This window comes from Ptiloglossa arizonensis, chromosome 10, assembly GCF_051014685.1.
Source record: "Ptiloglossa arizonensis isolate GNS036 chromosome 10, iyPtiAriz1_principal, whole genome shotgun sequence".
NCBI classification, from domain to species: Eukaryota; Metazoa; Arthropoda; class Insecta; order Hymenoptera; family Colletidae; genus Ptiloglossa; species Ptiloglossa arizonensis.
Window position 1 is genome coordinate 13,914,758 of NC_135057.1, and position 26,116 is coordinate 13,940,873.

Below are 26,116 nucleotides of genomic sequence, written 5' to 3' on the forward strand. Positions count from 1 at the left end.
CGTAGGGAAAAAATTCCCTCCACGTTTTCCATTCGTTTCGGAACGAGGAACCACCACCGTTTCGTATTATCAATTCCTTACCGGTCGTGTACATTTCTCGATATTAACGCCTCGTTGAATTCCTCTTGTATCGCGACCTAGCCCACCGACAAGTACAATCGGTTTTATATTATATACCCGCGGATATTGCTCACCAAGGTTCGCGATAATTACGAAAAAGTATAAAAGAAATCACTTCCGTGCGTTCATTGACGTACTTAATATGGCCCAGGGCGTTGCGACGACCCAACGAAAGAAGAAACTCGCGGGGATGGTGAAAGAGTCAATTGAATGAATTTCACCGGTCGCGGATCATTACGGTTTCCGTACCCTCCCCCGAGAACACCGCCTTTAATGAAGGTTGACACAGATTTTCAACGAGCCGAAGGGCGACCGAGGGTGTTCTGTATCCGATAAAAATCATGCGCCGTCGAAACGCCTGTCGGTGTTTCTTCATCTTGACCTTCTTTCTCGAGCTCGAATCAATCCTCTCGGTATTTTTCTCCCGAGTGTAGGAAACTTCGAGACGGCCAACTTTTCTGTTAAATAAACGCCAGCTGTTCCGTTGCTCGAAAAGAAGAAGAAAAAAAAGGAAAGAACTTCGTCCCAGGGTATCGGCCTTCGTCGAACAAATATTTCGCCGAGAACTTCGGCATTAACTTTTATTTGGAATCGTCCACCGCGGCTTCCACTCGTTCCGCTACGAAGTACAAAGGACACGAGTAGTATCTTTACTTTGAGCAGTGTGCTTTACGGTTGGCGAGATGGCCGCGCGCGTTTATGGTATCGAGTCGAGTTCTAAGTAGCTTCCGTGTTCCACCTTCGTGATATTATTGTCCGATTTCGCAACCGACCCGAACCTAGTAACTTCGGTTTCGTTTCAAATCTGGTAATAAAACTGATTTCAATCTCTCGTACAGTATTTTCATCTGAATTAATTTATACAACGTGAAAAGATACTTTAGGTTCGTATCGGTTTCTTCTTTCGTACGTGCAGGATACTGTGCAGTTTTTTTTTTTTAATAAATATTTATCACCGAATGCGACACTGTGATCGAAAACTACATAACATTACGGAGGAATACGATCCATATCGTAATCAATCATCGACGGATTCACTTTTGAGCGGGTGCCAAGATATCGAAGAGATGTATTTTTATAAATCGAGTTTCGTGTATAGATTTCAAGATCATTTTTCTTCATTTCTCCGCATAATTTCGTAACCGATTCGAAGCGACGTTCGATCGATTTGCGACGATACGATATTAAAATTACTTTCGCCGTGAAAAGATTCGAACATTCCCCATCGAATCCGACACATCGGTTGGGTAGACGAACGAACGCGAATCGAGCACTGACGATGGTTTCGTTACTAATAGAATTGCATTCGTTCGAAATACGCCTCGTTATAGGTTGCAGGTTGCACGAAACAACGAGCAAAGGTGCAGTAACGGTTCATTCGGTCTTAACCGTTCCCCTCGAAACGAAATTTCGATCCGCGCGGAGAAACTCGATCTCGATCCGGCGATCGAAACGATTTCGATAGGTTTCGGAACCCATTGGCCCCTAACCGCGTAAAACGCGAGCTTCACTCCGCGAGAATAAAATTTGGACAGGTTCGTCGCTTCGTTTAACTTTTTTGACGCGTTTCACGTGGAGTTTCGATAATCGACGATGCAAACTTTCGAGTTTCCTCTCGCGTCGTAATTTCTCGTTACGTTTCACGCGCGGCGGCGTTTCCGGTATAGAAGCTCGACGCTCGAAAACCATCGCGAACAGTATCACGGCCAACTTTCCACTCTTACACCGAAGAAATCGAAAATTTCTTTGGGTTCCGGGAAATACTCGGTTCCCGGGGAAATTTCGAGAAAGTTTCGCTTCCATTAGACGATGAACCTCCATCATGTTGCGGCTTATTGTGTTCGTTAAAAACTCAGATTCGAAACGAGCGAACTTTCGTATAACTCGTTATTTCCTCCTGGTTTCCATTCAATTTAGAGAGAAAACCGCGTTCGCCCCTTATTTACAGCCTGTTCCGAATTTATGGCGGACGAAAGTCGGCGTAATTTATTTAATTTCGCTTTACGACCGAAGAGAGAGAAAGAGAGAGAGAAAGGTATTCCGGAGGATCGAAATTCCAAAACTTCGCTGCAACGACCCGCTGGATGAATTTTCGTAGTTTCTCGTTCTCGGCGAGACCACGGGCAATCTGACTCGCGACGAAACGGTTTAATGATTGTCTACGGTTTTATTAAACCGTTTTACGGCTTTGTTTACAATCGATTGCTTTCTCATCGATAGCATTTATACCGAGAGACTGGAAAACAACGAGCGCTCCCCGAAGACCGTTTGAAACTTTCGTTCTCCACCACCTTCTCCGTTATTACGACTTGTGTACGAGCTGAAACGTTACGACGTATAATCTAAGATCTCGCCTAAGAACCGTAAGAACGATACCAGCCGCTAAAAGGCTCGTGTCGAGACTAACTCGCTAATTTTCTGAAACAGTCTCTGCCCGTTAACGCGTTGCGAACTAGTAATTCCGTACAGTACGATATCGAGCTTGAAAAATGCTACGTCCCTAAAGGATTAACGCAATAACCCAGCCCATAACGCTTTAATGGTAAATTTCATTATTAAATTAGATGCGTGTCAAACAGTCACAAGTAGAACGTGTCTCGGTGTTACTTCGTACACGATCCCCATTAAGAGTATGAATTACCTGTTAGGTAACTTAGCCACGATATGCGTAACGAGATGTGATCGTTGGAATCCAATAACACCGTGGTATCGTCGTTACGTAATAACGATTTCAACAATTTTGCCGAACCAAATTCCGATACTTTTTCTACTTATCTTCTTTTGTGACGTTTACGAAGACAAGAGCGGAAAGAAATTTTACCGATATTATTATTAGAACATTCGACGAGAAATTGATGAAAATGATCCGAATTATTGAATTCAGCGTGAAAGTATATCTGTAGAAACTGGTACCTCAAAGTTTAAAGGACCTGGAGGACGACTATAGTGCAATTCAATTAAAGTATTAAATGCTAAAGCTTCGAGACCGGTAACCTCGATGCCACTCTAAACCCTTCCTTAATTACTTATGTTTTTCCTGATATTTTAACCGATGATCTTTTCCAAGAAATATCCTACTACCTTGCTCCACGTAACCTAGAGAACCGCCCCCTAACCAATCGGGTACAAGAATGTTTCGCGTCCCATTTACTCCGACCCACATCGTGGACTTAAGTCACGAGCACTTTTTAAAGTCGGAGTCAGTCTTGCGCGAACCTATCAGGAATTTGTTCGAAACCTGTCGAAGTGTTTCGCCACCTATCTCCGATTAATTCAATCCGTTGGATGTTCGTCGATATAAATTGTCACCAAAGTGAACAACCGCGAACAAACTGGTCGATGCACTTCCCAGTTCAAAGGCGACGAATTTCATACCTTTCCACGAAATTAGAGATAATGCGAACAACTTTTTAAACGCAAAACTTTTCAATCGTAACCAAGTACTATCTACTGTGTCCTGTGTTGTGAAATATCGATCGATGACACCCCTTTGAAACTTCCAAAATCAAATTAAATTCAATTCATAGGTAAATTAAAAAGAAAGTGTTCCAGTACATGAGAATTGAAAAGCAATGATGTTTAAGAAAAACTTGGAGAAAATCGAGATGCACAGTTTCCCTTGAAAAGGGAGTCCAGTGATGGTCAAAGGGCAAACAAACGAGGACAATGTGCGGTCACGTAATTGCCCGAAATCCTCTCCCATCATTTTCAACGATCAAAGCGTTTTCGTGATTTCATTCTAGTAAGATCGCAAAGCGAACGTGACGAGTGTCGTTTAAATTCGACGATCAAAACAATCCACGAACAGAAAAATCACGTAGCGTGTGTCCACAAAGCTCCTCTCCATCTGTGTGTCCGCTTCGGAGCCACACGATGATCGAAATCGACACAGATCATTGAAACCTTAAATAAGCGATCATCCGGGGTAAGAAAAAATTTGCAAACGAGCGTCGTTAAGTTGTACATCTTCGTTTTGTTTGCCTGTCCAAACGAAACTTTCGAATATCAGTGTTGTGCGAGTTACTTACAGCTTGCAGGGTGTTACATTAGAAATGGGGTGCTAGCTAGAAATTTAGAAAAAATTCTACGGTATTATACAGTGTGTTTCTAAACTAGGCCATTGTACAATATTAACTCCGTTACGAGCAAACGGGAATAAAAGTAATTTCGCGTGGAAAAATTAAAGTGCTTCGGAGTTAAAAACTTCACCTTTTCGCTGTGCAAAATAGCCAGAAACTTACTTGCCCAAATGAAACTTTCACGCATCGATATTTTGCAACTTTTTTTTACAAGTGCCGCGTAAAGTAAAAAAGATTCAGGGAAAAAATTCTATGCTATTGTGCAGAATATTTCTGCGCTAAAATACTAGTCGATGAGGATCTGGGTTATTGCACAATATTAACTAGCTCGCGAGCAAACCAGGAATAGAAGTAATTTCGTGCGGGAAAATGAAAGCACTTTACATCGTAAATCTACAAAGGCTCCAAAATCGGGGAACCGATTTAATCGAAAATCACATCGAATTTGAATAGAAGTTAACATTCGAAGAATTTGAACAATATTGTGGATATTGTTCGAAACGGAATATTCTACGGAGGAAATGAAAATACCTGTCGAAGTGTACGGAATTTTTTGCCACTCGAGGAGCAACAATTTTTCTCCGTATAAATTGGGAGGAAAAATTTTCTCCGGAAAAAAGAAACTAGAAACGAGCTTTCTCGAAATCACCCACGAACGAGACTCGTGGATTTCGATTTTATTTTTAACATCCACCGACGCTGTGTAGACACCGTGGACAATTAAAACAAAGATCGCTATTGGTTCGATGCACTCTGGGGGATTGCGTGCCGGGTAACATTAAACAACGAAACGTTGCAAGGGTGGATGGTGGGATATCAATTGCGAAATTTCGATTGTTCGCGACACGGTACCTCCGCGCGCGCATCCTTTCGTGGCGAAAAGCGATTCAATCGCAGGAACGAGTTTACGCCAAACAAACCATAACTTTCGCGACGACTCTGCTCGGTTATCTGCGAAACACGCATTTGTCGCTCGTGGTTGCGTTGTAAAATGTTTACTGTTGCTTTATCAGACACGATGCGCCGATAGACGTCCCTGCGTAAACTATTTGCCGCGACTTTATCATCGAACAATTGCCGTTTCTTGATAAGAATATCGCGAACGGTTAAAAGGAATCTTTTTGTTTTTTTTTTTCATTTTTTTTTTTGGCAAATTAAGTCTGAAATTACAAATGATACAAGTAAGACGATAAATAAACGATACCAGTAAGAGTATTACTGTATATCGAACTATAAAAATACCTTACAACATTATTTCTGGCATTAATCGACCGATATTTTCTTCCAGATTACTCTCTGGTTCTTAATATGGATCGAAGTTCGGTCATTTTCTTCGTCGTGGTCGGTTTGTCGATGATTCTGCCTAGCAGTCACGGAGCTGCGCGATTGGTCAAGATAGGTGAGTACCAATCGTATTTAATATCGAATGAAACTCTGAATGGAAACGTTAACCGAGGAAATTCCAATCACCGAATATATATACACGTCTCTAATGATTCGTTATTCGAACGAACGGGGAAGCATTATTGCTTCTCGAAAAAATAAAAAATTACTGTAACAATGGCTTCCAGGAATATACACTTTTGCTATAAAAAAAAAAAACTCGCGACAATCGTTTCTTTCGTTCGGAATCCGGATAAATTTAAGCACGCGGGTGCCCTCTTATGAAATTCCGATCGTCCAAGATCGTGTTACCGATATACGTTCCGCGAGGAGTCCGATACCTTCTCGATTTCCAAAGTCCCGGGGCAAAAAGTACACTCGGTGGTGAAAAATACTCGATGAAAGGCCACGGGACCGGATCGTCGCGGAAAAACGGGTCAAGTGTGTCACGAAGTAAATCGAATATCTCCCGCGTTTCCGTCCGTGGATATTAATAAAACAAGGGGGGTCAGAGTTTTCATAACGGTGAAAGAACAATGCGACTTTTCGAGACAGACGTCCAGATACGAATACGCTTTTACGATAACCATTCCCCCGGCGGTTGGAGCACGCGTCTACCCGACGGAAAGAAACGAACTCGCGATGGTTTTTCAACGAGGAAGCTCGAGGATATTCCGTTCTGTGTTTCAAATTTTTTTTTCTTTCTCTTTCTTTTTCTTCTCTCGTCGAATCGAGGTAATTCGTCGAACGAAATACACCCGATAGTACGTGTAAATTCCGCGTGTATCTCGAGGTTGGCTACGCACCAGGCCCGCGTTGAACACCAGCAGTGTTTGGCAGCACTTCGCAGTGTAGTATTACACGAACTGCTCTCACCAAGTCGCGTACGCGGCCGTGGGTTACCGAAGAAGTACACGTTTGTCATAGCCCCGGCTTAGCAGGGACTACCCTTATGAAAATGCCCAAATATTTAGAGAAGAACGGATGGGTTTCATAAGAGGTCTGTTCCAGCGTATGCGGTGCCTGCATTTACCATGATATGTACACACTGGCTGCACACATTCGTACGTATTCCCCCGGACCTGAATGCGACGCAGACTGGATATTCCGTTGAGTAGCCTCGCTGAAAATCCCGCGAAATACTGGGTGTTCCTAAAACGTTTGTCCGAGGCATTCGACCTCCACCTACGTATTCGCTAATCGTGCACGATGTTGCATCAATGGTTGCTGTCTTGGAGAGTGACTGTCTGGAAAGTTGGACGTCTGACGGGATGGAGATTTCGTGGTTTGTTTGACTTTGAGGGAATGATTTGTTTGATAGAGAGAAGGTATATTTTTGTTCGTATCGAGAGAAACTGGGAGATTGATTAAACGAATGCACGATTTCGTCCTTCGTTCGACTTTGAGGGAATGATTTGTTTGGTAAGGAAAAGGTGTACTTTTGTTTACATCGAGGGAGGCTGGAGAATTGATCAAATTTTTCGTCGCGACCTTTCGATGATAATACAACGGTGAACCCTTGTAATAAATTAAGAGCGAACGATAAGCCCAACGTCGCGTAATAAAATCTGAAGTTTACCATTGTAGCTGGATAGGATCGTACTATCGTATCATTTTGTACACTTTCGTGGGAAAACTGGAGAACGAAATAATCTTCCCTAAGTTATTTCCTTTTTTTTTGGTTTACTTCCTTATTAGAGCAAGGTAAACACACGTACAAGGTAAACATTCGTTTACCGTGAGAAATGAAACGCGAAAAGACAAAGCTTGCAAAGCAGGTCAGCTGCAGTCACAGGTAAAAATTTCGGAGGAATTAAATCCACGTAACGTTGTACTTCAATTTTTTAAAGCAATTCTTCCCAACACCGTGACAAATTTTCCATCTGCACGCTGGAAAACCCACGATTCCGTAACTTCGTCCGGTCGTGTTTGAAAACGTTTGCGAAAATTATTCTACCGACCTAATTGTATATTATTCGTCTTCGAGGTTTATCTCGAAGTACATAACAACACGATCGAATGTTCACCGCGTGTATTCATTTTTCCAAAGTTTAATTACAATTTTCACAATTAATTTATCCACGAATCGATATTTATACCTCCGTGACGGTACAGCTTCTCGCTTTGCGCCGCGCAGAATTTATAATCCTTGACTATCAGCTTTTTAGAAGCTCTCGGATTGTAATGAACGCGTCAAACATAATTACGCTTTGAAAGATGCTTCAAGATGGTAGATAATGAAAAGTTATCCAGCCATTTATCACTGTCTCCTTGAAATTGCGACAGCGTCTCAAACGTGTTTGATACAACGTCCCCTTAAATTATCATTTGCATCGTGACTCCCGCGCTTCGGTAATTAATTTCCACATTTTTCAACTATTTAACCGTAACGCGTAAATGCTAAGATAAATAGTCCGTGCTCGGGGCACGGATTCGAGAAACCGTTTCATCCCTTTGCACTCGCGAGCGAGCATTCCGTATGGCTGACTATGAATGGACCATTCTACTGCACCAAGTCGAATCCTATTCATCGATACACCGCTACCGAACGACTTCGGTACAAATAATGAAATATTCTCCGGTGGTGTATGAATCGTGGTAACAATTTATTCTGCGATACCAACGCGCGTAAACAGACCAGAGAAAAGGGGTAGCTTTAACGCGCAATGTGTACACGAGTTTTTTTTACATCACGACCCCGAACTCCGAGACTACGTCTCGTGGAAAGGTTTATCGTTTTTACGGATCTAGAAAATTGAACAAACACGTTCACAGAAGAATCGCGTCCAGACCGGCATTAATAATAATTTAAAAAGCATTGGATGTGTCGGATACAAGGATACGAAAAATGATTTACCGCTTGATACCTTCTTCTTTGCACACGGTGGAGAAATAATAAGTTCGAAGATAGTTCGAGACAATGGAAACGTAGAAACGAATCTTAACATTCCTATAGAAATGATCACGATTGCTTTTATTACGAAGGAAAGTTTATATAATTGATTCGTGTCTGCATTCGTGAGCGATATAATTTCAACGTTATACCAAACCGTCGATTTGGTATAACGAATGTCTCTAATGTCGAAACGATCTAAACGTTTCGATTCACAAAAGGGCTTAAACGTTCGTATGATAATGAACGTACGAGAAACTGAAGAAATGAAAACGAATCTTGATATTTTTGTAGGAATGACCAGCGGTCGTGTCTGTTATGAAAATAGGATGTTTGTGTAATACTTTGGAGCTGCAATCGTGTCCGTTATAATTCCAGCATTATTCTAGACCATTAGTCGGTTAGGGAGTAACGTCAAAATAATCTCGACACTCGAACAATGCGACGCACAAGGGACGGTAAACTGCAAGCGAATGAGACACATAAACGTCCATACAAGGCCTGTTTCCGCGATTTTATGAGCTCGAGCCGGGCAACACGCGACTCGCCCCTTCCGGTAAAGCCGTTGTTGTTCACGAGAATTCCTGGTCATTCGAAGGGTTTAAGCAACCCTCGTAGGCGATCTGCTAAAATTTCCAACATACCAGCCCGTCGCGACTGTAAATAAGGATCATATTCACATACGGCGCGTACCCGGTATAAAATTATGTACGCTGTGTCCGCTATTCGATCAGGCAGCTTTACCACCCGAGCCATAATCTGTGTCGAATGGAACGAACAACCTCGGCTAGGAACCACATCGATATCGTTTAAGAGGTTTAATCGTTTCGATTCTTGCCAAATCCGATGAATTGCGTCGACACGAGTTTCGAAACTTGCCCTCGAACTACCTCCAACCACGAAACATTCCTCGGAAACGGGTAAGTTTGTTTATTAACGTTTTTAAAATACGTAGGTATCTCGGTTACACGGAGAATTAATTTTCAAGATTTACAAATGATGAATTTCTCTTTAAGAGAAATCTTATATTCGTCTTATATTCTCTATTAATTCGTATTTGTCGACTAGTCTATTTTTTATTCGTCTACATCTTGATACAAGTTGTCCTTTAAATATCTCACATTTATCGATGCATCGTTGTTACCGTTTGTCTCTTACGTTACGTTCGGTTGTCCCTTAAATATACTTATCGATTCATCGTTCTCTCTGGCAGTCTCTTACTGTACAGATTTCTCTGTTTCACAGATCTGTATAACGGGAAAGTTGCCCTTTAAATAAACATATCTAAAGAGCATTAGGTATAAGATACTTATCGACTCGTCGTTCCTTCGGTCAGTCTCTTGCTACGCGAATTTGTTTGTTTCGTAACGTCCACATATCGGAAAAAGACCTCGAGTCCGCATCGAAATGTTCATCTATCTCTATATAATTACATTACCCCTGTACCGACCATTTCGAGACTATTTTGTTAATCTCGTCCAGCTGTACAATCGATACTTTCATTTTTACTTACCTATGAAATAAAGAAATTACTTAATTCAAGAATTACTTATTTAAATCATCGATGTAAAAAACAAATATCACTCACAATTAAGATGCATCAAATGTTAGCTACCGAAAATCATGGTCGAAACGTTTACAGGTTCTTGTATAAATATATTACTTGTAGATCGAGTATTTCGATGATAAATATTCGCACAACGATGATACACGGAACGTCGATGACCGGGAAGAAAATTTCGAAGGGAACGACCCCCGGCGAAAGAATCATGTGGGTCAGCCACCAAAAGGATCGTAGATTGCCAACGCTCGAGCAGCTTCGCGGCTCCCCACGACCGGAAGAGAGGCGCATCGCGAACAGGTACCGACTTCCTTTGCCCCTCCGTCCTACCACGAAGCCAGCTACTCTTTTCAAGCGTGGCATGCCATCGCGAAAATGCCCTCCTCCGAGTAAGTGATTACTTCCCTTTCAGACGCGTAACCGGATCGGGTATGCGTGTGCGTCCATTCACTCGGAACGGGACCGGGAGACGCCTTTTCATCGCCGTTTTCCCTGGAAAACCGTCTCCTCACCCCCGACACGAACTTCTGATAACGTTATTAGAAGTTATCCCGCTCGATCGAATCGAAACCTCCGTCGTGGAAACGATTTTTCAGCTATAACTTCAACGAACACAGTACAGCGAGTTAACCCTTTCCGGTACACCGTATCCGTACATCGGTTTTTTATCATTTATTTTGTCGCGACAGTAAGGATCGGTGTGTTTTACATTTACAAAGTATGTTTTTTTTGTGTACTAGTTGTATTTACGTACTTATAAAAAGTTGCAAAGTTGGCACTCGAAATTAGGGGAATGTGTACAGTATCGAGCAATTTTTTATCCGTGGACCTTCGAAGGGTGATTAAAATGTCTCGATTAACCTGTTCGTGTTCACTTTATTGTTTTCAATGAACAAAAGTTTGGGAATGTTTCTTTCGTTGCACCGATACAGGGTGTTTTTCACGCTTACGAAGTATTTTTTTATGTACTACGAGAAACTGGAAAGATGCCACCGAAGGCAGACAGATACGTCTGACCCCATACGATCCGGATCTCCTGCCAGGTGACGTCTTTCTAACTCTCTGTAGTACACTATCTGTATTTAACGAAGAAACGTTGATCTTGGGTACAATGTTTGGAATTTAGTTAAGTATTCTAGCCCTCTTCGGGCCAACCTTGATCGATAATTTGTAGAAAAATAATTACACCGGCGCGTGAACACAAACTACCGTAGAATCGTATCTGGATCGGGATAGATATTTTTTGACGAAAAAGAATTTTTTTTAAATAGAAAAGAAATTACGTAATACTATAATACGAACGTAAAACCAAGTATCAAATCGTGTGATCTTCCAGAACCACTGTTGTCCAAATATCGATACTCGAACTATGTTGTAGCAACTATAGAAGGTCCACGAAAAGAATTCTTCGCTCAACGCTCGTCATTCTGCACCCAAGAACATCCTTCTCCCGGCACCCTGCAGTTTTCACGTCATCGATGATACTTTACTTGGAAAATTAAGTTATCGCGAACGAAACCTCCAATTCACGACAGAATGTGAGATAGAGAGGAAGTGGAGTAGTCTCGATCGATATTCAGTGGTAGATAAAGGGTGTGATGTATCGTTGCGGTGAATGTGGGAATAGTCGGGATGCCGCTGGCATAGTTGACGGATGCTACTGTTGCTGGAAATGATCTGTGGTCCAAGGTGAAGAAAATACTGGCTCCCTGGTCGGTGAGGGATACGACCTACGGAGACCAACGAAACACAGTTTCCCAGGAGTCGGTTCAATATTCTCCACCATGGAGAAACAATTCGGTTTTTCACTCAACGATAATCCCGTGAAGTTCGTGCAAGCGCGATCCAACGGATTGTAAAAATTCACGAGGCTACGAAGAACATTTCCGTTGATTTCGTTCAACTGGAACATTCGCAGAGCACACGAACAAGAGTTGGTAATTATTCAAATGTTTAATTACACGGAATTATTCGGTATTTGAGGACCACTGCTTTTCGCGCAACGGGTTTATCAAATCGTGGAATTTAATTATTCCGTATTTTATTTTAATTATGCATCCGTTTCGAGAATTGTAATGGCCGCACACGCAACGCGGAATGCTCGAGTGGTTTGTACAAATGTATCTCCAAGCGTCGGACGCATCGTGTTAAAATTTTTCATGTTTTCAACGCGACATCTTCTCTCGTCGCTTGACGAAGGTTCGCGCAATTCTCAAGAACTGCCCGTATAATTGCATAATTCTTCGTCGTAATGTTCTCGTAGATTAATTCTTGAAAAACGATACGATAATGTTAAAGTTTCTCCTTCCTTCTTCTATAATTGCACAATTCTTCGTCACGATGTTTCCATATACGGTACAATTGTTCTTCGATCGATGCACCCTTAATACTAAACACGGCTCAAAAATATCCAATCGTAAGAATAGAATTTTTACTTCGTGATATTAAAATTGTTACGTCTGTAACACATTTTCTCGTCACTCGATCGAAATCTACAGAATCCTCGAGAACTTTTTCCCCCTCCCTTGTCCAATGGTTGCACAATTCTTCGTCACAATGTTCCCGTAGGCGGTACAATTGTTCTTCAAACGATACACCCGGAATACTAAACGCAGCTCGAAAATATCCAATTGTAAGAGAGGAGGCTCCACCTATACAGACCCGAACTTCCTAATAACAGTTTAGTTCGCTTCTGTTCTCCTTCGAGAATTGTAATTACTCCGTGGAATAATTTACAGGTATTACGGATACCTCTGCAAGGGGAGTTGATCGCGGCGCCCCTAACGAAGGATAATGATTAGCCCAATCACCGACCATTCATACCGGTGAGCGCGCGCGCGTCCGGATAAAGGGGAAATTTTCTTCGACAGTGTTCGATCATCGTATCGGTACAGTTCGTGTTTCGTGCAGCGAACGCAATTATGTAACAAGGAGAGAGTTTCATTTAATTACGATTTGGAGGAATGCCCGAGCGGTTGCCCCGCGCGAAAAAAAAAAAAAGAATCGCACGGGGGTTACTTTTCGTTGAACATTTTCCGCCGACGTTGTTCCCGCCGTACTCGAAAGCGAAATAATTTTATTTTCACGACTTACCAATTATGCGTGAGCAAATATTTGACGTTGAAACCGGCCATCGCGGTGAGCACGGGACGAACCGGGCGTATTCTCGAAAATTTTAATAACGAAGCGCGCGTAGAAAATTAATTACGTTTCCTTTGGGTCGGTTGAAACACACTTTTTTGTTTGATCTTACGGCAAAGCTCGCGCAGCGGGAAGAAATTCTTGCCCCGAAAGTCGAGAATTAATATTGTTACGCGTTCTTCTTCTTTTTTTTTTTCTTCTATTCTTTTTCATTATAATTCCGTGCCCGATATTATCGTAGAGGGGGGATACGAAGGTGGCTCTCCCGCCCCCTCTTCTCCCCCGGTTTCGTCTTATATCCTTGCTCGTTCTTTGCTCCCTTTGCGTCACTCTATCGGCGGCCCGATAATAGCGCGGCTGAGCTCGACTTTCTGGATAATAGTTACAAGTTTAATTAAACCGGTTCTTCGTTGCTCGATCCTCCATTCTTCCTACGGGAGACCGCGGATCATTCCCCGTATCGACGGAGAAAAATTACCAAACCCCGCGTTCACGGTGTCCCATTGCTGGCAACTTTCGCTGGAAATTCACCTGGCACGAAACTCCGCGGGATATTTCGGTCGCAGAAAAATTGTGAACTCCGCAGATTCGTTTAATTATAAAAGTACACTTTCACGAGTTACAAATTCCAGTTGTGTCTGAACACTGACAAAAATTTGAATATCGAAGAACAAAATTCTTACAGGGGGAATTGTAAGAAGTAACCGTAACGAGAAACTTGAAAATTTGTAAACGTTCTTTCTGGTTCTCGAATTAAATTTGCAATGGAAATTACATTTCGGGAAATTCGAAGCAACGTACGTTCGAAGTCGAGTTTTTAAAGTGTCTTACGGAATGCGTCGTGACGCCGTTTGAAAATCAAGGAAACTTCGTAGCAATGAAAATTCGAGTTCTCCTTCGCGGTTTCTTGAAAATCGTTTGCACCGCATCGTCGAATCGCGTTACAAAGCTGTCTGGCGCGGAAGACCGTTGAAAATCTCGAAACGAGTAAAATTATTACTTCGAGAAGGGTATTCCGTTTCGTCGAGCCCGCCGGGAGGAAAAAAAAAAGAAGAATAATTTGGTGTTTAATGGACTAACGAGTCTCGAGAAGCGAAATCCTTGTACCGATTTTTCTAAGCGCACCGGCGCCGAAGTTTGAACGAGTGGACGCTGAAAGGAAATATTTTTCTCCGGTGGAGGGTTTCCCCGTACCGCGCCAACGCTGGTCAAACGAGTCGCTAAGAGGGACGCCGGCAGAAAGAAGAATCCGAAGCGAGCGGAAAGTTGGGTTTTTTCGGCGAATGAAATTAAACGGATCCGACGAAAAACTCGTTTAAAAACGTATTCCCTCTTCCATTTTCGAGCGGTGTAAAAATGCCCGGAGTGCCGACGCGAATTTTTCGAGGAAACATTAAAATCCTGGACGGTAGACACACGGAAGAACTCCATGGACAGGATGGAGCTTTTTCTGGCTTGAAGTAACTACGCAGCGAACCGTGGAAACGTGACTCGTCGCTTTGGAAAATTTTCTTTGCGCCGCGATGACGTCCCTCGTGATTCGTTCGACGAGGAGGAATACTTCGCGCGATGTATCTAACTCGAGGTGATAGATCGTTCGAAGAATTCGGTTTAAACTCATGTGAAGTCGAACTCGAGACAAATACGAGCATCACTCGCGGGTAACGAAGAGAGAAGTCGAACGTCTTCGTGACTTTGCACTCTTCGTTGGAAATGATCGATACCTTTCTACTTCGTTCGACCGTCGGGAGGCTGGATTTGCGCCACGGGCGCATCGAGTACAGTATTTTGTAAGGAACATCCGAAAGAAATGTGTACGAATCCATCAATTTGCTAAGCCAGATGTCGGGGCTCGAGAAGTTGCTTTATTGCTTCGAAGCTTCTACTCTGCCGCTGCCCGCGCGCGATTCTACAGTCGGAACAAAATCGAGTGGCCGCCCAAGGTCACTCGCAAGCCATCCCCACTCTGACGTTCCAATACACTGTTCACTTTCGACTCTTCGCGCAAAGGAACGAGATAATGTATAACAAATTACATTCGTGATTTTTATTTGTCGTAGTAATTTTTGTAATTGTGACATTGTCGTGGGTCTTTACATAAGGATAAATAATCGATGCCGAAGCATAGAGAATATAGCTACGAAGGTTGTTTCGAAACGGTATATGTTTTCGATCTAGAATAAAGATAATACCAATAATAGAAGAATGTTATTAAGCAAGAGGAAAATGTCAAAATAAAAGATTCTATTTCGTATCGTACAGTTTTAAAAATAATTGGAAGAAATTCGCGATTTTGTAATTTCTAAATACAGAAAATCGAATTGAAATCTTCGACCACCTTGGACTAAAATTTACATTCGATTTTTACCAAGCACTCGTACAACAAACCGAGCAACCATTGTGCAAACTTGTTCGCAGTAAAGTAAAGTTTATAGAACTCACTCCGCGGGAATGGAGACCATATTTGTTCAATTCCCCTGCCTCGATACAACATTTTCCGACGTACGAAAATCGGGAGAAACGTGTGAAGGATAATCGAGCGCGAATTGGAAAAACAGGATCGGCTTTGCAGTCGTATTAATTTTGCCTCCCATTCGCGAGTATCGATACTCGAGGAGCATACTCCGGCGTTAATAACGCAATAATTACATCCGTGTGTTACAGCGGAGTCGACAACGAAATAATCGAAGAACCGCTCGTTCGATCGTTCGAATAAAACCGGAATAATAATCTCTTCGAGTGCTACAACGAGAGTGCACAAAGAGCATAAAATTCCCAACGGTGGACAGAGAGGGGCGGGGAGGGGATCGATCATTAATGCATTCAATGGCCCTTTAATGAGTTATCGCGTTTAATTCTCCACGAGATAAAGTATTATCTCGACTTTTCTCGCATTTAGGAATACGCAGCGAAACGCTTAATGAAGAAATATCTCGTAACGGAATGTTTACGTTCCTCGCGAACGAACATTATTTCCCTGAGTCGCTTAATGAAAACATTTCTTTGCACCGTCGAGATTTAAATCAGGAACCGAGAAAGGGATCCTCGCGAGTCTCGGTCCAGATATTACGTTTAAATCCTTGACACGAACAGAACGATTACCCGAAGACCTCCTTTGATCCGCCATGAAAAAGGTAGTAGGTACCCGCGCGAGCGCGCGCGCGCGCGCGCACACAATAAATCAGCGCGGCTAATTGGACCTTCGAGCGAGAAGCAACAAGGATCGTTTCTTTAAATCTGTGCCGCTGAACCCGACACTCCGCGATGCAAAAGAAGCGGCCGAGAAAGGAGCCGAGTGAGCTCGTTTAGTTGGCAAAATGGAGAGACACTCCGTGGAAAATGCAACTGGGCCCTTGAAAATTAAATTTTCGACGATCGACCGAAGAATCGTCTTGGAATTTCGAGACGATCCACGTTTTCTATTACTTCGAAACAATGCAGCAAAGAACCTTATATCGTTGCATTGGTATCGTATATTTTTCATTCAGGACGCACTGGTTGATGCATCGCTTGTTAAGTATATTTAATAATACCATTGTACCACCTAAACGGATCGTTAAAATAACCAAGTTACGATCCGAGGTTCTTGTTAGTTGCGACTGAGCTTCGATGTGCTTTTTGTAAGGTAGAATTGTGATATCTGAATCGTGATTTGATGTACAGTTCGCGATGTTTAATGTTGATCCAATCTATTCGGAGTACAATTGTGGTGTATGTAAATAACTTACGTTTGTTATTGATCGTCGATTATTGGGTTTAGTTTATTCACTGTCGTGTAGAAACGAACACGTCCCTGTACTCGACACCTATGTCGATGCATGTTTAATTCCCACGAAACAAACTTGATTTTCCCTCTCTTGCTTCCTCCATCCACGAGACTCTTCCATTTGTCGCTCCAATCCCGGTGTAGCGAAAGAATCGATGAATAGTATCGAGAGAAGGGAACGATCGGTCCAGGGATAATGAATATACTCGACCAGCATTTATTCGGAGACTCCGATCCTGTCTATCCAGCAATCGCCTTCTATTTTTCCGCTTCTGTGTCTTTTTTCGACTCGAGTACAAGTTCAGCTAACCAGGCGCAATGAACGCGATGAAACGATAGCCAGATAATCCGGAAAGATTCTTTCCCAGGTTTGCTCGCCGAGAGGACAGAGATTGCAGCGCGTTTACGTGTGCGACGCTTCCAAATGTCGTCTCGATTCGGTGATAAAAAAAATGATTCTCCATCGTTGGACGAAAAGAATCTATCGAGTGGTTCGTCGTGAACGAAACGTGAACCTGAATATTTGAACGATTCTTCCAACTGACCGAAACCTAATCGATAGAGACAAGAAGAAGTTTGGACGAGAAGTTATCTACCTCTACCAAAGAACACTAAAAGTAGATGTTTCCGAATAGTTCGTTCACCTTCTTAAACAAATTGTTTTTATCCAACTTCGAGTAATCGTAAATTTTCACTCCTTTAACAGTCATATTCCTATCTGTACTACAACAATGAAAAACACCAAAAGTACTTCTGAATTTTTCACTCGAATACCATCCATAGTACTAAAAGTACCCTCGTCGATGAATAATCGAATCAGTTTCGAATAATCGTAAATTACATTCCGTTGTTTAACAGCCACATCTCGGTCCACGCTACGACGTTAATATTCGAAAAACAGACGTTTTATTTCTCGAAATGTTTACGCAATGCATTAGTTCCATTCGTTTCAAGTTTCCAGCGGAGTAGGCACGAACGAAGTTGTCCGATTCCGTTGGCCCCGTTGTTCGTTCGTTCCTTTTAACAGAGTCTGGTGCAGCGGCGACGCAGCTGAGACTGCTACCGTTTGCAAATGCAATAATAATCAAGATTACGACCGCTTTAAAACTTTATGCCTAATGTAACGCCGAACGGGGTCTGTTCCGTTGTTTTTTTTATTATTTTTTTTTTTTCTTTTTTTCTGCGCGGATATTGCGACTCCACCGTTTCAACATCCCCCTGTTCACGGTATTCCGCTAATGAGATACCCAAGGTTACGGAGATTACGCCAATTTCTCATCATCTCGCGAGAAAGATATTTCGGCGCGCGTTTCGAAGTTCCATCGTGGCATTGTTACGCGAAAGTTCCTACTGCTCGGAGAAAGAAACTTTCCTTCAAAGGACCATCGTAAAAATTCACGAGGAATTTTCACAAACGGACTCTCCGACTGCTCGTCCCGTTTCTTCCTCTCTTTCCATTAAAGATTCAAGATGGACACGGTCAACCCCTGTTAGATTACCAGGTCACGCGTGGGACTTGCCGATTGCCGTTGAATTTTAACGAAGTTGTAAATAAACTCAACATCGGTTACGATTATTACGTAGAATCGCATCCACGATGCGACTATTTCGCATAATGACCAACCGTACATTGCGTTACTGTAATGTCGGTTCGAACTCAGTGTTTCTCAAACTATTTCATCTCTTGGTACTCTTCTGAGTATTTTCTAGACCCTCCATAGTTTCTATCAGTTGGTAAAAGTAACAGTGCACAGGATGTTTGTTTTATCTTGACACGATGGTATTAAAGAAATGTTCTTAAAAATGTTGTTCGGTACGAAGAGAGGAGAAATTATTTACACGGTACAATACTCCGCTCTGTTCCAAAGGGTTACAAGTAGTTCAACAGTAAAATCTTTTGAAAAATTTGAAAAAGATTCGAGAGATTCGATAAACAATTCAATTTTCTTACTTTCCCATTTTTTAATCCCAGTTAAAGCAGTACTCTGCAATTTATTCATCCAGAGTACTATCGTATAATGTTTTACGTCAACCCTTGCTCGTTGGCCCCAGTAAGTACGTAGCTCGCTGAGGGACCATATGAATCATTGATTCAATCGATGAAACATTAAATTCAAGTGCGCACTAACGAAATTATTATTTCGAGATTCAAACGCGACACGGTTTCACCATCGAAGCATTTTCATATCCTTTGGTTGCGTTGCCGATCGAACCGTACCACGAAAGGGCAATTCGCAGCGTTCTGTTATTAATTAATCGTTTCAAACGACAAATTGCTCCGCTTCGCGATGCTGCGTGTCTTCAACGTCGGTGTACCGAACATCGGAAAAATATTGAAAAACTAGCCGCGCCGCGAGTTTCATTATTTGTTTAATTTCCTCTTTTTTCCCTGAAACCGCGGCATTCGTTTCGTTTTCCTTCGTGTCGTTCGCTTATTGTTCACCCTCTTTCGGATAGAATCCAATAAAACAATTTCGATGTTTCGATCGCTTTTCGAAATTAATCAAGCGCTACATCTTTCTCCGGAGCAATTAAACTCGCTCGTCTACGAGGTACCCAGCTATTCGATACCGTGTCGAATACTTTTCCAAGCAGTATGCAAGGAGAAAAATGATTACAAACGGAAGAAAATCTCTCTTCGATCGAATTTCCCTGGCCTGGTTTTCCCTTCGTGTCACTCGTCAAAATGACGAAGCTTCTCTTATTCAACGACAAATACCACTACGATCTACAACTTGTTGCCTGCGAATATAAAAAATTGAACACGGTTCAACGTCCCCTCTTCTTTTACAATTTAACTTTACTATACTATTACTTGACTTCAATCTCGATACTAATCTTCACGATTAAATTTAACAAAAGTTTACATTACAAACACTCTTCCTCGCTCTTATTCTCATTTTCTTTCCAATTATATTCTTCCAACCGGTGCATATCTCTACGCATTGAAAACCTATTATTATTATATACATGCAGGTAATGATAGTCGCAAATTAATTACAAACAAAAATAAAGCAACTCTCTCTCTCTCTCTTCATTATTTTTTTCCTCTCTTTTTTCCATTACGTTTTCATTTTTAACTCGCGCATAACCGTGCACGACAAAAGCCTATTATAATCGTTATCACCATTATTCTCGTTAATTACTCGGGTAACAATAATCGCAAATTACGAGAGGTAAAGATCGGCAACGTTTCGATGTTAAATGAAGACATGTCTACGTTTAATCCGCTCGGGATAGTCGGGCGGCTTCAATCTACAAAATGACTGTACAGTATCCATCGAGTTATACAAGCCAGTGCTCTCGGGTACCTTCTTTCCATTCATGAACAGAGCGAAAGGTTCCAGTCGATTGCGCGCTATCGATTCAACGATCGGGACGCGAGTCGAGACGCGTTTTATTTTGTTTTTCATTTGCGGCACCGGGAATTCCGTGAAAGGTGACTTTAACGCCGGTAAGACCTTGAAGTGGCCCTTTAGCAACGCAGTCTCGGCTTAATGCAGACCCCCCAAACACTTTCGGGTAGTTTCACCTCGTTGGCTCGTTGAACCCTTTCAGCCTCCGTGGCCTATTATCCCGGACTATTAACAGTCTTATGCAAATTCTGTTTGCCACCGACCGACACCGTTAGGGGAGGGCAGGAAGCACGAGCGCCATTGTAGCCATCCTGGATGTCGAAATTTTTAACCAACCCTCGCGTGATTTAACATCCTCGAGAATTTACATTCGAGCGAGAAGAATTCAAAGAGATATAAATTCTTCCGCGTCGAATTATTTTTAAAGGGTGTGTATATACGTATACAAGGTACGGGACTCCCTTAAGGGATGATTGGGAGGGCAAAAATAATGAAAAGGTTGAATATACACGTGCGTTCTACTCGACACGAGTGTCGAGTGGATATAACGTTTTTTATAATATTTTTTAATATTTACACTCCATTGTTCTTACTCTGGTGTATTATTTGGCGAAAATTCCAACATTTTCGATCGTATTACGAAGTATGACACGTATCCTTTCATTTACTTATTGAGACCTACGTGTCTACATTTTTTTTTTTTCTTTCTTTTTTTCCCCCGTGGGTTTTTGTCCGTTTTATTTTATACCAGAGGGAGTTTTTCTCCGCTAGACTAATACATAAATGAATAAATTCCGCTCACGTCGTCGTTAATCCCGCCAATGGTGGCTATATCATACGCAACGAAATTTTATCCGTATATTTTATCCGACGGCGTCGAACTGTTGTCACGCCCACGATGGAAACTTTCTTCGAAAATTGTTTTTCCAGAAAACTGTTAATCATTTACGCGTGAAAGACTTGTACCTTTACGGTACGATCGTAAAAATCGAATCGATAGGTAGAAGTATCTCGAAGAGTAGTTCTTATTGATTTGTTTTGTATGTAGCTATAAATAACAACAGAAATATACTTCAAGGGTGTAACAAGTACTCGGAAGAGTAAGAGGTACTCGTGTACTTTCGAGCAGTATTTGTTCCAAACTATTGCAAATCCGATTACCTTTTGATCATGGTCGACTAACACTAGTTTCAATAGAAGTTCTCGAGCTTTTGATTATACTTTAATAGATCATTAATGGAATGGATTAGGAGAATGTTCGATCAACTAAATTGTGCTAAAGAATGAAAAATCAATTCGAAAACATTCCTAATTATTATTTGACCGTTTCTTTATCGATTTATTGAGCTTCTAACTATCAGAAAACAACAAAGCGCTTCGAAATGACGACACGATTCGATAGAATAAATTTTACCGATTTCTACATACAAATTGAAAGTCATTGCGTTTAATGGTTAAATATCGACCACGATGTAAGTATTCCAATATTCGATATATCATCGTTCGAAGAAAATTTTCCTCGACGACGCGATAATGTTCGACAAATTTTTATTAAGTGCCTTTTGCACGCAACAAGTGCCCCAGTCATCTATTATTGGCGATCTGTTTGCCTCGCTATTCACGCGAAACAATTCACTTTTCTCTAAATGAATTTCGATAAAACCCATGCACGACGTTTCCGTCAATATTTATTGACCGCCTCGCACGAGCGTTGAAAAACTTCAATTAAAACAAGGCGAAACAACAATTAACTCTCGACTCGCCATATTTTTTCATCGTGTTTCGTCAACTCTTGAAACGATTTTACACCGTTATAGCTTTTGACTTCTATGGACACAAGGATACATGTATTCGAAATAGTCGCTCGTTCGAATTCTATACGGTGATCTACCAAAAACGTAACATAACAAATGTTTTATGTGGTTATGTATATAACTTCAAACCTTAAGGATTCAACTACGATACATTTGAATAGTCCCAGACATCGACTGAGAAATACTCGGTGAAAAACCTGAAGAATTCAACTAGAATACATTCGAATACTCTGAGATATTTCCAGCGTTTAGCGCACAGAAGTTATCGTTCGGTCACTTTGAATTTCTAATTGTGTTCCATGTTCCTTGTTACCGTTAAATAAATTCTGTTTGCCCTCGAACAAAGTTCTATTTGTCAAATAATCGGCTTGGGGAACTCTGTGGGTACCGAGGGTCCTCCATCAAAGTAGTTTCTTCCCTGGTCGCAAAACAAACATAGCCTTGTCGTGGATCCACCGGCAGGCCAGGTCACTTTTCGCCCCGTCCTGTCTTATCAGTTCGACTTCGTTATCGGCGCTTAGTCGTTTCTCATTTCGCGGAGGAACGGACGATCTTGGTCGGACCGCCGCGATCGATCGTTTCTTCTCGCGCCAACTCGCCTTAGTTTCGATTACATAGGTTCTACAGGGCGGTGGGATACGTCGACTTGGAAACTCGGTAATCTGCGCCCGGATACGGACTTAGCGAAACAGAGGACGAGAGTTCAAAGGGGATGGAAGAAGGAGCGGTCGGCACGTCGCTTATCCGGACGCGTAATGAACCAGCTCGTTTGTGCAGAACCATCGTGACAAAGCAACAATTATGCGCCACGGATCTAATTAAACCATCCATTATTTCGACTGCTTGTAAAATAAACACGATTTCGGGGGTTTAATCATCCTTCGACCGATGCCACCGACCAAAGAATATTCGTTTGCCCACCTACGAAAAATAGATCAGGTTTGATGGTGTTTAATTTAATTTCCTTCTTAGTCTTAACGAGCAAATAACACAGCGATGGATTCGCTGTTCAATGGATGCTTGTTCTTTACCGAGAGTCCACTTATATTGAAAAACATCCAAAAAGCAACGTTGATTATTTTTGATAAATATCACTTGAGAAATATCACAGAACGCAACGTCTTATTCTCCGACCACAGTTTGTCGCGTTTTGTTATCGAAATTGTACAGTTTTTAATCTCTTATTAAAACATCGAATGTCACCGGTCGTAATTCAATTTACGTTGCGCAGAAATATTTGTTCGTTGCTCTGCAGTGTATTTTTCCATTGATAAAATTGACCCAATGTAATTGAAAAGTTTTTCGAAACAGTTAATAAAATTCTATCGCGTGGCTTCGATCGGGAGGAATTTTCTACGCGAAATTATATCGCTCCGTTGATCGATGTTATCCGAAATGGTGCTCTCAGAGGCTCGAAATTTCTGGGTCGAATTTATAATGACCCCGCGAGACAATGGCGCAAATTTTCATAATTTCCGCGCCCAAACAATTACACGACAGTTATGAAGTACGTACTGAAATGAAAGTACGAAGGGTATGTGTAGAGCAATAACGTCCGTATCCGAGGCTTTGTTGATTGCTTGATTTTCCATCCAACGAACAGTACCATTGGTTGCGTACGAACGAACGAACATTTGGTCCAACTGGTGTCCCGCGGAAACAAAGTTTCTTGCCATTTGATCGAGTTAAAGCAAGCAAACCTCACGACCATGACCGATTAGAATTAAACCTCTTGTTTTAAAACACAAAACGCTTCTGTTCTCTTCGAGCGTGATGTATTACAATACGAATGAAATCACTGGACATCGAACGTCGCAAGAACACAATTTTCTACCTGGAAACAAAATGGCGATCTAGACGTAGAAAACTCTTGCACTTGCACTTGTCAAGATATCGCGTATTACGATTTCAATGTTCACTCATTCATTCGACGATACGAAATTACAGTCGATAAATAATTGACGATAACAACCCTCTGGAATATTTTGTACATTATGTACAAATTAGAAAATTATCTCAAACCATTCTCCGACTCGATATTGGTTTTATCTACGGGAAATCTCTAAATGGCGACGATAACGTTCTTATTAAATTTCGGGTCGAATATTGGAGACTGAAATTAGAATTCCGTGGACGCAACGTTTGGATATATATTAGTTCACAATTTCCGATGGAGGGACATAAAGCAACTGTAACGGCGTGTCGTCGACGACGTGAGGACGCCCTAAATCAACCCCCAAACAGCGCCGATAAAATGTCTCTCTTATTTTCAATTTCTTCGGCCACCTCTGGCTCGAACGAAAAACGGTCAGTCGTGCAGGAACGTGATACAATTTTCTTAGAAACTTCCGTTTAGTTCGTGGTGTCACCAAGGGACTCTACGTACGAATGAAAGAAAGAAAGACTCGAACATCGTAAAAGCTGCCTTTAACTCTTTCTGCTCAGGGGGCGACACGGTTCCAATTTAATGCAGCCATAAAACCACGAGCTCGAAAATTATTGAATACGCGACAAATTATTTATCGAGGCGCAGTTGTCTTCGTACGCCGTGGTCGTGCAATCGGTCTCTTGTTATGGCCGCTAAAATACTATTTGTAGGACGCCTGAAAGCCCGTAATATTTATTTATTAGCGTCAACCGAATGTAGCACTCCGAATAAGGAAAATGTAACGTGCTCGGTAACGGTGGTACGTGAGCTCGAAACCTCGTTCCATTTCTTTTTTTATTTATCGAAACCGACAAAACTCTCCGTATACGACGAAGAAAATTTAACATTGTGCATAATTCTCGCGACGTGTGCACCGAATGGTTATTTTTTTTTTTTTTTTTTTGGTCCTCTACGTGAACAAGATTTGAACATCCGTAACGAGCTGGAAAGAAATTATCGTACAAGATCGCGAAAGTAATAATGCGATTATATCGCGAAAAATGTAACTTTGTATAGGTCTCGCAGTACAGGATATATATGTATGCATCTTCCTGAACGATCTAATCGGTGCATAAAATTTTATGCGTCTATTACACATAGTGTAACGAAACCATTTTCGACGTTACAGAAAAAAGATCGTTGTATAGTATTATATTTGCACGGAACGGACAATAATTAAATTATCGCGAAGAGCTGTAATCGCCAGAAGAAAAAAAAATGTAGTTTACGTCGCAATTGTTTTCGGCGGTGAAATTTTCCCTGCAAAATAATGCAACGGTCGACGATCGATATTCTTCGGTATTCACGGCACAATTTACATCCAGTCTGGCAATCCTGTACTCCTCATCGTTAAATTTATTTGCAAACTGTTGCAATAAATACAAAATTCAGATATTGTTCTAAATATCTGCGTCCACGTATGCTTGATTTAACGGTCAATAGCAGTGAATTTTTTCCTTCTTTCTATTAAATTTTTGGTCCCTCGGGATACCAGTATGGCAGTTTTCCAATGCTTTATTACGTGCTCTTTCTCTTGTGTGCGCAGGATTCATCGGGCAGGTCGCCGCAAATTTTTTGGGGGGTATTTTCGATGGGTTGTTAAAAAAAAGTAATAAACAAAACGCTGGTAGCGTTCAATAGAGAATAAATTGCCACGTGAAAAAACTGCGAAATTACTTTTTTTCCCCCTCCCGTCGCAAAAAGAAGAAAGATCAAAATCGTTTGATCTGTTTCGCGCGAAACAAAGCAGGTTTTATCGTTGAATTTTAGAGGTGGGGGATTGAAACGAATGCAAACAACTTTGTGAAAGCTTAACGACACTGTTGACAATGGTATAACGCTCCATCTATTCGTTTCGAACACGTCCGACATTTTATCAGCGTTTCACCGTTCCGTGTTCCTTATTCGGTTTAAAAAAAAAATGGAAACGTCGTTGAACGCGTTTAACAACGGTTTCGATTTTTGCGGTGGTGCACGTGGTTCGAATTTACTCCTGAGAATTTCTGTCACGCATTAATACGAAATAATCGAACGTGAATTCTCGTCGGTTCGCAAATATGTGTCGCGCGGACCGCA

At 41.7% G+C, this 26,116-nt stretch overlaps 1 protein-coding gene across 3 annotated transcripts in view; it reads left to right on the plus strand.

Moving 5' to 3' along the window:
* Positions 1 to 26,116, plus strand: part of LOC143151922 (glutamate receptor ionotropic, kainate 2) — a 72,473-nt gene that overhangs the window by 11,678 nt on the left and 34,679 nt on the right. For 2 of the 3 annotated variants that reach the window (XM_076321442.1, XM_076321447.1), the window contains exon 2: positions 5,488 to 5,598. In XM_076321442.1, coding sequence (XP_076177557.1) covers positions 5,508 to 5,598 — 91 coding nt within the window. In that variant the 5' untranslated portion in view covers positions 5,488 to 5,507. Of the gene's footprint in view, positions 1 to 3,940; positions 4,046 to 5,487; positions 5,599 to 26,116 lie in introns of those variants that run through there. The other variant, XM_076321445.1, reaches the window with a different exon arrangement.